This window comes from Gouania willdenowi, chromosome 1 (genome assembly GCF_900634775.1).
Source record: "Gouania willdenowi chromosome 1, fGouWil2.1, whole genome shotgun sequence".
NCBI lineage: Eukaryota > Metazoa > Chordata > Actinopteri > Blenniiformes > Gobiesocidae > Gouania > Gouania willdenowi.
In genome coordinates this window covers 29,585,273-29,598,185 of record NC_041044.1, presented here as the reverse complement: position 1 = coordinate 29,598,185, position 12,913 = coordinate 29,585,273, and the positions used below count along the sequence as shown (strand labels likewise).

General features: G+C 38.3%; 1 protein-coding gene across 6 annotated transcripts in view; it reads right to left on the bottom strand.

Moving 5' to 3' along the window:
- Window positions 1-12,913, bottom strand: part of LOC114463003 (amyloid-beta A4 precursor protein-binding family B member 2-like) — a 60,183-nt gene that overhangs the window by 9,344 nt on the left and 37,926 nt on the right. For 5 of the 6 annotated variants that reach the window (XM_028446207.1, XM_028446241.1, XM_028446225.1 and 2 more), the window contains 8 exons: window positions 12,604-12,848; window positions 11,025-11,156; window positions 10,551-10,622; window positions 9,057-9,107; window positions 7,074-7,159; window positions 6,743-6,803; window positions 3,711-3,857; window positions 2,980-3,107 (listed from right to left, as the gene is read on the bottom strand). In XM_028446207.1, the coding sequence (XP_028302008.1) occupies window positions 2,980-3,107; window positions 3,711-3,857; window positions 6,743-6,803; window positions 7,074-7,159; window positions 9,057-9,107; window positions 10,551-10,622; window positions 11,025-11,156; window positions 12,604-12,848 (922 nt within the window). The remainder of the gene's footprint in view (window positions 1-2,979; window positions 3,108-3,710; window positions 3,858-6,742; window positions 6,804-7,073; window positions 7,160-9,056; window positions 9,108-10,550; window positions 10,623-11,024; window positions 11,157-12,603; window positions 12,849-12,913) is intronic. The other variant, XM_028446233.1, reaches the window with a different exon arrangement.

Here is a 12,913-nt window from a genome sequence, read left to right as displayed (position 1 = left end):
ATAATCTTATCATCATGCCGATGCCTGTGAAAATGTCAAGGTTACTTAGGGAATCTGTAATCTTTGTGGCGATAATGAGTTCTGTTAAGTACAAAAAGGCGGGGAGAGTGAGGGGGGTGCTGGGGGGTACGGCTCCTATGCTGACACAGCCACTCATCATGTGTGGGTAAGGGGGGGTTTCAAGTTAACACGACTCTTTCCAATCATGACTGGCATTTGGTACAGAACACACTTTATTGTGTTTTTTCTATTTCATGCACTGACAAAACTGATTTAGAAACTTCAATGAACAGAAAATGTGAACGGAACCCAGAGCAGCCACAATATACCCAAACAAGTCCAGGGGAGAACATGCAAACCCCAAAGGCATCAATGCTTACTGTGGAGCAGCAACGCTAACATAACAAAAACAATACTTGCACTATGTAGCGTTTGCACTGCTGTACCTTTGTACTGCTGACATTTTATATATATATGCCTTTAACCTCTTCTTAAACAGATATTTGTGTGTTATTAATTTTATTTTCATTCTAATTTTCTTATGTGTCGTAACACCATTCCAAGCTGCTACAATTTTGTTGTGTGACTTGTGCCATGACAATAAAAGCTATCTATCTATCTATCTATCTATCTATCTATCTATCTATCTATCTATCTATCTATCTATCTATACCCATCTACACCTGTCTATCTATACCCATCTACACCTATCTATCTATACCCATCTACACCTATCTATCTATACCCATCTACACCTATCTATCTATACCCATCTACACCTATCTATCTATACCCATCTACACCTATCTATCTATACCCATCTACACCTGTCTATCTATACCCATCTACACCTATCTATCTATACCCATCTACACCTATCTATCTATACCCATCTACACCTATCTATCTATACCCATCTACACCTATCTATCTATACCCATCTACACCTATCTATCTATACCCATCTACACCTATCTATCTATACCCATCTACACCTATCTATCTATACCCATCTAATGTCGCATCTCCTGCTGATTTAGACCCAACACAACTTTTCTAGCACATCCACTGCTGTCCTCATTAAACACTGACTTTGTTTCAAATCCACGCAAACATTCATATTTCTGGCAGGTTTCTGTTTTGTTAACGTGCGTCCTACGTGCACACACTCCCATGACGGCTGCAGCCTCTGAGTGCACAGAAATAGATAAAGAGACGATTTAGGAGGGAATAAATGTAGTACTCACTGTGTTTTCTCACCTCTGCAGATGAATGGCTTTCTCACGCACAGACCAAGACACTACTCTCTCTCTCTCTCTCTCCAACCTGTCCGCTCCACTACCACTGAGCACTAACCATACACCCCCACCCCCCCACCCACCCCCACTCTCTCTCTACCCCAAAATCTCACTCTTCTCCTTTTGCTGTGACCATCTTCCTTCTCCTCCTCCTCCTGCTGCTGCTGCTGGTATTCCCACTGCTCCGACCCCCCCCCCCCCTCCTGCTATGGGTCAGTGCTGCTTTTAATCTCAGAATAACAACAGTCACCATTAATAATACGCAGCACTTATTAAGATGTGGATTAGAGAGGTGATAAATACAGGGGTTTCTGCAGCTCTGCAGTGCTGCTTGTGTGCATGTGCACATAGACGTGTGCCAGCTTGCACCAAACAGCGGCTGCCAACCACATCAGCCACAGCTGTGTCTGATAACCTACATCAGGAATCCTCTCATGCATGCGGCAGCAGAGTGTGTCGTCCTCTGCTGGTGACAAGAAAAGTGTTTGCATGTACTCTCTCTCGCTGCTAGTGCCTACCTCCATCTCTCAATCTGCGTTATTCTAATTATTTATCTATTCTACTAATTCTAAAATATGCTTATGTTTAAGGTCAACGAGTGTTTTTTTTGTACATTTTTATTATTGCATTTATTGAGGTTATTTTTCAGGGTTTTCTTATTCATTTTTATTTATTCTCTTCAGTTGTGAAATACAAGCTAATGCTTATGTTAATCTAACGGTTACCTTGCATTTTAAAAATGTATTGTTTCTATTGAGGTCATTTTTAAGAGTCTTCTACTTTAGTTTAGTCAATTGTAGAATATTCTTATTTTTAAGGTAAAAATGCTTGTTACCCATTGGTTAATAATAAATGGGTCAGTTTTTCTCATAATGTTGCTGAGTATTGTTCTCTGAGTAATATCACTGGATCGAGCCTTTTCTAATATTCCACACGTTTCAAAAGTTGTGTCACGACTCCCCTAAATGTTTCTGTATATTTTTCAGTACAGCCTAAAAGCTGGATTTTGCAATTTATTAGCAGATTGTGTTTATGGTTTAACAATGGTTTCATAATAGCATCACTGCAACATGAGTGTATCCATTGTCTTTGACTTAGTGGGTTAAATGATCCCTTTAACATTGAGGGTTACACACCCTTTAACTGCACACTTTCCAGCTGAATGTGAACGAGTGAGAATGAAACTGAGGTAAAAGCAAGGGACAGGCAGTCAGTGGGGATGGTGATGAAATAGGAAAAAAAAGGGAGTAAATGTCATCTATTCTCCCTCCCTCTCTCTAATGCTGCCCTTTGCATCCATGAAGTAATCTAACACTAGCATCCCTTCATCATCAATCATTCACTTTCATTTCCCTGTCACTACACATCCTGTCTATCGGCCCTCATTTGTTCCCTCCACGTTTTACTAAGTGTGCACGCGAGGCTCGCTGTTTAATTATGAAGCAATTAAAGTATTCAAAAGTTTGACCTCAGCAGAGGGGAAAATAACAAAAAAAAAACAGTGGCCCCAATGAGTTGCAGCTCAGGCGATTGATTAAAGCCCTTGAATGGCTCAGAAGTTTCCCACCACAGGAGAGCTAAAGGTGAATTATGCGCACTCAGAATGTGCAGGGCTGACTATTAATCAAAAAGACAAGCTACTGGAGAGACCAATTAAAGGAAAACAAGTGTGAAAACGAACCTTCCGTTGTCCCGCCCAACGCCCCACACCCGGATGCTGGCGATTGGCTGTGAGTGGAGCACGCTGCGGTCCATGGGGTCGACCAGGTTCAGCATGTTGTTCTCCAGCAGCAGGTACATGTCCTTCCCCTGGGCACATCCACAAAGTCACCATCACAGTCTCGGGTCCCATCATCAAAAACAAGCAACCCTCATTTCCGGCTGCTCCAGATGTGCAGAACAAATGTTTTCTTTTCTGTGTGTAGTCTAAGTGGGTGCTCTTTGACTTTTTAAGGCCAATAAATAAATAATTGACCTCTAAGGAAAAAAGTCTTAAATGAAGCATGAAGCTCTCTCTTATGTCGCTTCACATTAAATAAAACCAAGGCAGTGGAGAAGAGAGAAGACTTTGCTCTACTTTCACTTTGCATTTCCTACAATCATCTCTTAACACACATTCCAAAAGGCCGTCAGCTGTGTTTCTTTCCCTGCACTTTTATCTATTTTTACAGACATTAGTTTCCAACTTTTCTCCTTAGTAGATAGCGATCATTAGGCAAGGCAAGGCAAATTTATTTGGATAACGCATTTCATACACAAGGCAACTCAATGTGCTTTACATGATAAAACATTCAATTGTTTAAAATCAATAAGAACATTTAAAATCATCAGCAAAATCAATTAAAATCATCAACAAACACATTACATTATTAAAGCTTTCCTCTCTACACCCCAAATACTGAACCCTCTCACCTCTCCCCAGATGCCAACTGTGTCTCGGATGTCGTTCTTGCTGTAGGACAGCTGTCGGATGCAGTTGTTAACGGCGACGCTGCTCTTTCCAGGGGCCAGGTCTTCCTCAGCCATCTCCACCCAGCCCAGGGAACGCACGGCGAAACACTGGGACACACACGCACACGCACACGTTAGTAGGATGTTTGACCTCATATTTAAATGTATTTCTAATATTTGTAAGAACTTTAAGAGACGGCACAATGTCTATGGAAGGAAAGACGAGATGATGATTTATTCACAAACAAGAAGACATTGTCATCAACATCCCCTGCCAGATTGTTTGTCATTATAACTCACGACCTTTTCCTAAATGTCCTAAATCAAAGAACTTAGATGTATACATAAGAAAATATTATCACATCAGAATATCAAATTACTAACTATCTTACACGGTTTGTAAGAAAAGCTGTCCCCTTTGAAGATACCTCGAACAGAGTAAAGAAAAACGGAACGAGGGCAATAACTCTGGAAAAGTAAATTGCGCACTTCTCATTTTTAAAATTCATCAAGGTATTGATACCCTTAAGCCACACACTGAATTTGGTGATCCTATCTAAAACACTTGAAAAAAGCTGTCCCCTTTAACTCGGACGAACGGACTGATGGACAGACGCACGGACCGACGTGTATCGTGTGGCGGGGGATAATTTTGATGAAAAACAGATTTTAGGTGAATCCTTTGTTTGTAATGAAGTGATGTAGGAATCATTTTAACACATTAAACACACTAATCAGAAAAAGGCAGATGTCCTGAATGAAAGGTTTCTGTTGTGTGTGTGTTTTTTTTGTTTATTTTTTTTACTTATTTAAAGGTATTGTGGACGACGTTTAAAAAAGGAACGCCCTCTCCACATTTTGTGCAACACGCCTACGTGTGCGGGAGAGCGTGCACGAGCCCCGTTTTCCTCGTGCACAGCTCGGTTTACAAGTTGGTGTGGACATCGGTCATACAAGCTTACCTACCAAAAGAAGATTTGCACTATTCCCACTACGTCAGACTCGCCACCGTTAAGTGAAAATCCATTTTCAAAGGACCCGGTGCGCACCGGGCACGAGCACGTACGACGGCCTTTCGTAAACATGACTGACAATTAGGAGGACCAATAGTCTTGATGATCCACCCGGAAGCTAAACATCGTCCACAATACCTTTAATAACAATATAATTAGGAGTAGTCATCACTTCTTTTTGTTTTTTTTACTGAATGCTAATCTATATTACAGAGACTAAACAGAGACTTGGATGGTTTCATAGTTTCATATTCCCCCAAACAGTACAGTATAAACAGTAGGGTGGTCCAACCATTTTGTATTATTATTCTGTACATTAATCTCACAACACAGAGAGGATCCACAGACAGGAGGTAGGAGCAACACATAAGTCACATTACTGATGAAATGGTGAATTCAAACATTATTAAATCATAAATAAATCTAAACTAAAAATTGATATTGCAAAAAGCACACACGGTATGTGGTTAAAGGAACAAGAGGTGGTGTAATGAATCTACCGGTGCTCCTTGTGTTATGTGATCAACTTCCGTGTGTGTTGTGGGCTGCCGTTAGTGGCTATTGGTATTTATAACGTGCAAAAAAAGTCTTTTTACTACCCTCAAAAAAAAAAAACAGTGTCATTGTTTTTGTAAAAGTGTCAAATCGTAGAAATTTTAACAAGTCGATAGTTAGTCACCAGTTTGTTAGGATACTATAAGGACCGTAACACCACAAAACAAAACATAAACCTGAGCAGCTTTAAATCAGCTAGACCATCCACAGACTGAAATAAATCCTAAACAGTCCGATTGTGTGCAGAGACCTGGTCCAGGCCTTGTGGAGGGAAATCAGATGCAGCTGACTTCTTAAACAGAAAAACCCTGCTTATCTGGTTTTTGATATTTCTGTATTTCCGTTTTGGGTTTAAGTCAGTAAAACAAAATAACCACACTATTTATTTGTTCTTTTGATTTGGTTTTAAAACAGAACACCCAAAGAACGAAGGGTACACGGATTTAATGCACATGTGTCAAACACATGGCCCGGGGGCCAAATCCAGCACTTTGGAGCATCCAATTTCAGTGGCCCACAGGAGAAAGTAAAACTTAGAGAAAACATGAATCATTGTGTAAATAACGCATGATTGACAATCCTGTTGGCACTGATATCTCTCACTTATTGCTTGGATATTGTCGGTTTCTTACATATTTTGTATTTTATGTATACGTAGAAGCGTAAACAAAGGCACAATAATGTTCAAATTACTAGTTTTCGGCTCGATTTTAAAATCTGTGGCCCACTTGAGATCAAACTACTCCGTAATTTGGCCCCTGAACTAAAATGAGTTTGACACCCCTGTTCTGATGTATATTATATTCTATAAATAATGTTTTATTAAAAAAAAAACACATCACATTTTCACACTGGGCAGATTTCCTTAAAAGAAGATGGACATGTATGGTCTTCAACTTTCCTTATTACATGTCTGCAGAGTTGTGTTGGATATATGAACACTTGTATTTCCTACTTTATAAGATTTCTACAAAAAAAAAAAATTCTGTTTGTATCTCTCTAACACCAGTAGGGGGCAACATTGCTTTGTGTTGCCAATGACGAAAGCCTGAGAGTCTGAATAAATCACACAAAGCACCCTTTAAAGGCTCTGGCTGCTGTGGATGTTGACTTAATGAAGCCGTGTTTAAAAATTGGCTTACACAAGATATAAATACATTAAGTTTAGCAAAAAAAGAAAAAAAAAAGAATGAAGTAGTTTTCCACCAGCCTCACTGACCTATTTAGGATCCGTATGGTACAGGAAAAACACTGCTGCAGCACAAAAACTGTGCTTGTTTAACAAATAGAGACAAATTTTTAGCCCTTTTGAAGTTTTGTAAATATTTGATCACTGGGTGCAAAGATTTTTTTTTACATATCTATAAATCCTTGTGCACACTGAGGAGTTTAACGTGACACTTGGTTTGGAAAAATGTTCCTTACCTTTGCTTCTGGGTCAGCGTTAACTTTATTGGACTCTTCCTCTTCCACGGCAGAACGATTCCTAAAGAAGAAAGAAGTGAGCTAATGCAGAAGCTTTCCAAAACACTTGGGCTATTACACGTACAAAAGAAAAAACAAGCAACTTCCTGCGTGGAAGAACAAGCTTCCTGAGACCTTAATTTACGACAGCAGAATTTAAACAAAGGAGTAGAAACAGAGCCAGCAGGGATGGAAAAATATCCTTAAAAAGATAAAAACATTCCACAGTGGAGAGCGACTTCAGTGACTTAAATAATTCAAAGATGAGATGTTAGGCGGGTTTGTATTTCACCTCAGCTTGAGTGATGCGTAGCGAAGTGTAGCCCCTTCAAACTCTTTCAGACTGGGGTCAGGGTTCACGGTGGCTGCCTGAAGGTCCTGAAGCACACAGGTGACTTTGTCAGTGTGTGAACCAGTAGAACCAAACCTTAGTTACAACTTCAGATTAGGAGATTTCATCTAGAGCCGGTTTCACACATGTACCCGACTGACCAGTGACCCTGAGAACAAAGTGTTTCTGAGTCAACCAGACATGAGCGATGAACAATGCTTGGACTCTTCTCACACGACACAGCAAATCAGGTCAGATCAACTCCCACTTATATCTGGCACATGCTCCCAAATATAGATGCTTCATGATGGATATATCCTGACTCATCACAATTTGTAATAATAATAATAATAACAATAATAATAAAAGAGATTCAATGCATCTAGTTGCATTTATTATCATATAATAATAATTATCTATTATTATTATTGTAAGGCACATCATGATATCATAAAATTATAATACGTTATTTTAATAAAAAATGACCTTTTTGCAAACTTTAGCATTATCAGATTTTGAATAAAACTTCTATTAAAAAAGGAAAAAATAATAAAATATAGTAATAATAATAGTAATAATAATAATAATAATAATAATAATACCAATAATAATCAAAGAAATGCAATGCATCAAATTACATTTATTATATAATAATAATGATCTACCATTGTTATTATTGTAAGGCACATCTATGAAGGCTGAACTATTTGAAATATTATCGCAATATCATAATAATAATAATAATTTATTTTAAGTTTGTTGGGAGTTTGATTTACCTAAAAAACTTCCAATTCGTTAAAGCAGATATTAGTTCTCTTTACTTTTCCTGTAGTTTAGTATGTGTGATGGTACTGACTGGATATTAGTCAGATTTTTTTTATTTTTATATCTGTTTATTTTATTTATTTATAGACTGCCTGTTAAGTTCAGAGAGTGTTTAAGAAGTGCAGTCCACATGTTTACATTTTTCATGAAACATGAAGTGAGTTAGATATGTTGAAGCCACACATTTGTTTGCTTTATTGCTGTAATCTGTGCTTTAAAATTTATATTTTATATTCATTTAAAGTTTAAATAAATCTGAAAATGAGATTGATTTATTGCTTGTGTTCATTGAAAAATACGTGACAAGAGGCCCTTGAAAAAATAATCGCATGTTACATCGCAATAGTGAGGAAAAAATTGAAATGACCTTTTTTTTTTTACTCTCATACTTTTTCCCACTGTTAACATTACTAAACAATAAAAAAAACATACAAATGTTAAAAGTGTGTTAGTGAATTAATGTTTTTTTTTTCTGTCATTTTAAAATTCTACTTACGTTTTATGAATAACGTAAAATGTGTCAGTGATTGATGAAATGTCCTAAAACTGGGATCATGAGAAACTGTATCTCATCCTTACTAACAGTGACACGGACGTGTGAGCGCAGTGACAGTCACAGGTCATGTGGGAGACAGGCTGAAGAATGCAAACCTTGCATAAACCCAGAGTAAATATTTTGACCCTACACAGGGACTGCCAGCATGCATCCCGGTGTGGGCGGAAAGCCCGTTTCTGGATGAAGAAATGGTGTCAGCATGTTATGTGTAATGGAGCATGCTGTTTCAAGAAAGGAAAGTTACCGTGGAAAATGTAAACACACTTTTTTTTTTGTGCAAAGACAATTGATCAAAGCCAGGTGGAGAGACAACAAGAGATTGACCTGAGTTAAGCAAAGAAAGACAAACCTTTGTTAAACGTGTTTCTGCAGCCCAATGACAGACATGTTCTTATATATCAGATGTGACACCACACTGTGGTTGGTTTACAATGAAGCGTCAGCCGCACATGCTTTTGCACTCGCAGTGAATTTGAGCACACAATGCATTAAATGCACATTCATATAGTGAATGGGGTTCGACGGAGGACAAGAGAGTCTGAGTCACAATACATCATACTTGCCTTCCACACTTCACTATCAATTTTCCCACCAAATTCACTCCACACGTGTTTCTACACACAAACACATGGTTGTGGGTCAGAGGGTGGAGGGGAGGAAAGACAGAACAAGGTTGCTAGCTGATGACGTTCCTATCAGAAATCTCAACAAAAAAAAACACTCAGGCAAGACCTGAAGTGTTATCTCTTAGTTTATTTTCACTCCTAGTGAAGATCGAGGATGCACGTGTTACACTTTCTGTTAATGGAAGTTTTTTGTCGTCTGTTTGAACAACAACTGTTTCTCAGTGCTTGGAAAAAGACATTGTTTAAAAATATGGTCATGAGTGAAAAGTTTGTGGTTTTTTATTTAAAGGGTACCTGTAGTGAAAATATACTGTATATAACAAAAAAATGTGTTTAATGTATTACCAATAAACCAAATATGTGCAGCTTTTTAAAAAGAAATATGGAGACTCGCCATAGTTTATGGCGGAAGCTATAAAATCATTCTAAAAAATAATTTCAATATGTTTTTTTTTTCCAAAAAGGTGCACATATTTTGTTTATTAGTAACACATTAAACATTATATACATTTTCACTACAGGTCCCCTTTAATAAAGAAGCCCGGGAAGTAGCAGACTGGCACATACGTATGCACACTGGTTGCATTTAACTACTACTAGATAAACTACCAAAACAATGGCAAATGCAGTGTACTGGTTATGCTGGTCATTCACCACTGGCTTTGCGTTGGATCCGCAAAGAAAACAAACAAACAAACAAAAAACACTGTAGCCTTAATATGTAAGCTATAACTTTTTCAATGTGTTTGCAGGGTGTCAGTGTCTGCTTGTGGTAAAAAAAAAAAGAAGAACGTTGTTCTGGTGTAGATCGACTGAGGTCTAACCGCTGCTACATTTTGGGATACATTCTGCAACATAATGCATTGGACACGTTTAAAGTGGAAATGCATATAACAAAAAATGTGTTCAATGTATTACTAATAAACAAAATATGTGCACCTTTTTATTAAAAAAACACATTAAAATGACTTTTTAGAATGATTTTATACCTTGGGGCATAAACTATGGAAAGCCACCATTTTGATCAGGATATGATGCACATTTGTTGATTTTTGATACAAACAGTACATGATGCCCTTTAATGCCTAGTGTCAGTGCAACTGTAAGAGGTTGCACACAGCATGGGAAGTGGCACCTTTGGTCGTGCACTTACGGTAAAAATAGCAACGTATAGAACATTATGTATACGTATACACCATGCCTGCCTCCTTTATAATAAATCCGGACATTTGCGAGTGCTAGTTCATTCCTGTTTCATCACAGCATGGCACAGCAGTGCGAGTGTGCCCTAAAATGTAAATAAACAAGCAATTCAGAGTGACTCCCCAAACTCTGATCTGCTGCCATTTGAAGATTACCAGTTTTTCTATTTCCTCACACACAGGTTTGTATAACAAAAACTTCATTGTGGAAATGTTGCCAATGTCCTACCTTTTCCTCATCTTTGTGAGGCTGAGAGGGACATTCCTGATCTGACATTCCATGTAGAGATGTGGATCTGGGCTGAAAAGATAAAGAAATAGAAACATGGAGCATTAAAGTGTTAGAATTGGCTCTTTTGCGTCACTAAAGAGACGCTTCTATCTGTCACCGTCAGTCTGATAATATTGGTGTCAATATCTTATCTACAGCATGTTCCTCTCTATCAATCTCCGTTCCCCTCTGCATTCCCATCCATCACTCCACATGACTGACTGACGGTTTGGCACAGCAACAACAGTCGTCTGCCACCAGACTGGAGTATTGATGGCCCTCACTCATCTGTCCCTTCGTCAACACAAGCGAATATCAGAAAATCTGAATATTTATTGCGATGTCTTCAAAAATCATAAAAAAATAAAAATAAATATCTATATATATGTGAAATTGTTGCCTATGGAACACAGCAGTTTGTCTGTCACTCACAAAGTAGCAGCTGTTGACAAATCCACATGTGGGGAGGGTGAGTTCATTTGTGGAGAAAGGCTCCACGGAGCTGTCAGACGTGGTGCTGCCAGAGCGAGTCGAGCCTCGGAAGAAAATCTCTGCCTGGGAAGACTGAGGCCAACAAAGACAAAGACAAGTGTTAGAAAACACAACAGGATAAAACAGCTTTACTGGTGACTTTTTGGTCATGATGGAATACATGGGGACAGTTTGAAAAGACAGAATGATCAGCAACAACAACCCAAAGTATATTGATATTTGATGTGTCCATTATTAACAATTTAGATTTTGTATTGAGAGGCTGCTCGGATAAAATAAAAAGGTGACATAAACGAGCTCAATTGTTTCTTGGATATTGTCTTATGGAGAGATGAAACCTAAGATAAGATCTTTGAGATTTACAGTGTGTAAGCCGTTCCCCAATAGTGAAACCTTTCTGTTAGTCAGCAGAACCATTGCAAAATGGGCTCCACCAAAGTTTTCTCTCAAAAAATTGTGATGAAATGCACAATCTGGATACGATCCAGAAGAAACTCAGATTCCCTCCAAACATTTAATGGAATCTTTCATGGTTTAAGGTCTATCATTGATTAAAAGTTTGTCAAAAATATTCATTACAAGGAGGTGGAGGTATTGAATAAAAAAGGGTGGTTGAGCCGGTGACACTGACATCAACAGGCACAACAAAAACGTTAAATTGAAAAACCAACAGTATCATAATATTCATAGTGGAAGTTTGGAAGAAAACCAATGTATTTGGTGAAAGCCCAGAGACAAACTCAATTGGAACATGTAAAGTCCACACACACTGTTCCCACATACTTGCTCACCAATGGGAACTGATCAGATCTGGGTGTCCATCCCCTTAATCATGATTCTTAACCAAAAAAACGACCAATTGTTCCACCTCAGCAATGTTCAGGTCAAGAATCCATATATTTACAGAGTGAAGCAGAACTGAACCAAATTGAGTTAATAATTCAAGACTGAAGCCATCAATTCCCATTGATCGCTTGACAAATGAGATCAATAGGAAACACCGAAAAAAAGAAGCAAAGCACCAAACTTTCACTTTATTTACTTTATTTATTTATCTTCTGCTCCGCAGTTCATCGAAAACCTGAAATAAACCCCTTTATTTTTTCCCACAGTGGGATTTCCGAAAGTAATTGCTGATAATTTCCTAGAATACTGATGATGATATTAAGTTTAACTTTGTGCTCAATTGTGCTGCAGTCACACAGCATTATTAGGTAAATTACCATTTATTACATTTGTGCCAGTTCAAAGACTATTAGACTCTGTCCATTAAACCATAGTCAGAAAGATACGAGTTGGTACAATCCCTATTGTACTGGTGAACAATGTATCTCCATCTCATTTCTTTATTATCAGCGCAGACTGAAACCACAGTATCCTTTGCATTGAAGAATGTCCGTTTGGGATAAAAGTTGCTTTACATTTGGTTTTAAACTGTTACCTATGAAAATACCTTTAGACACAAAGAAGTTATTCAGAGTTTACAAAATGAACAGGTAATAGTTTTAATTTCTCTCACCTCGAGGTCTGGGGTGGGTGAAGGACTCATTGACCCGAGAGAGAGTTTTCGTGGTGTGGAGATGGTGTGGTCGACCAGGATTGGCAGCTCTGTTGGTCCAGTAGCAGCTGGATGGGTGGAAGGCCTCTCCCACTGGGTGGTGCCCGTAGGAATGTGCCAGTAGTAGATACCGGCCATATCTGTGATCTTCTTCCATCCTGGTGGCAGGTCGGGGTCTGTTTGAAATGAAGGTTCACTCCAAATGTCTATTGGGAAATAAAAACATCACATACAGTCAGATTTGTTTATGAATGCAAAGAGATAAAATATT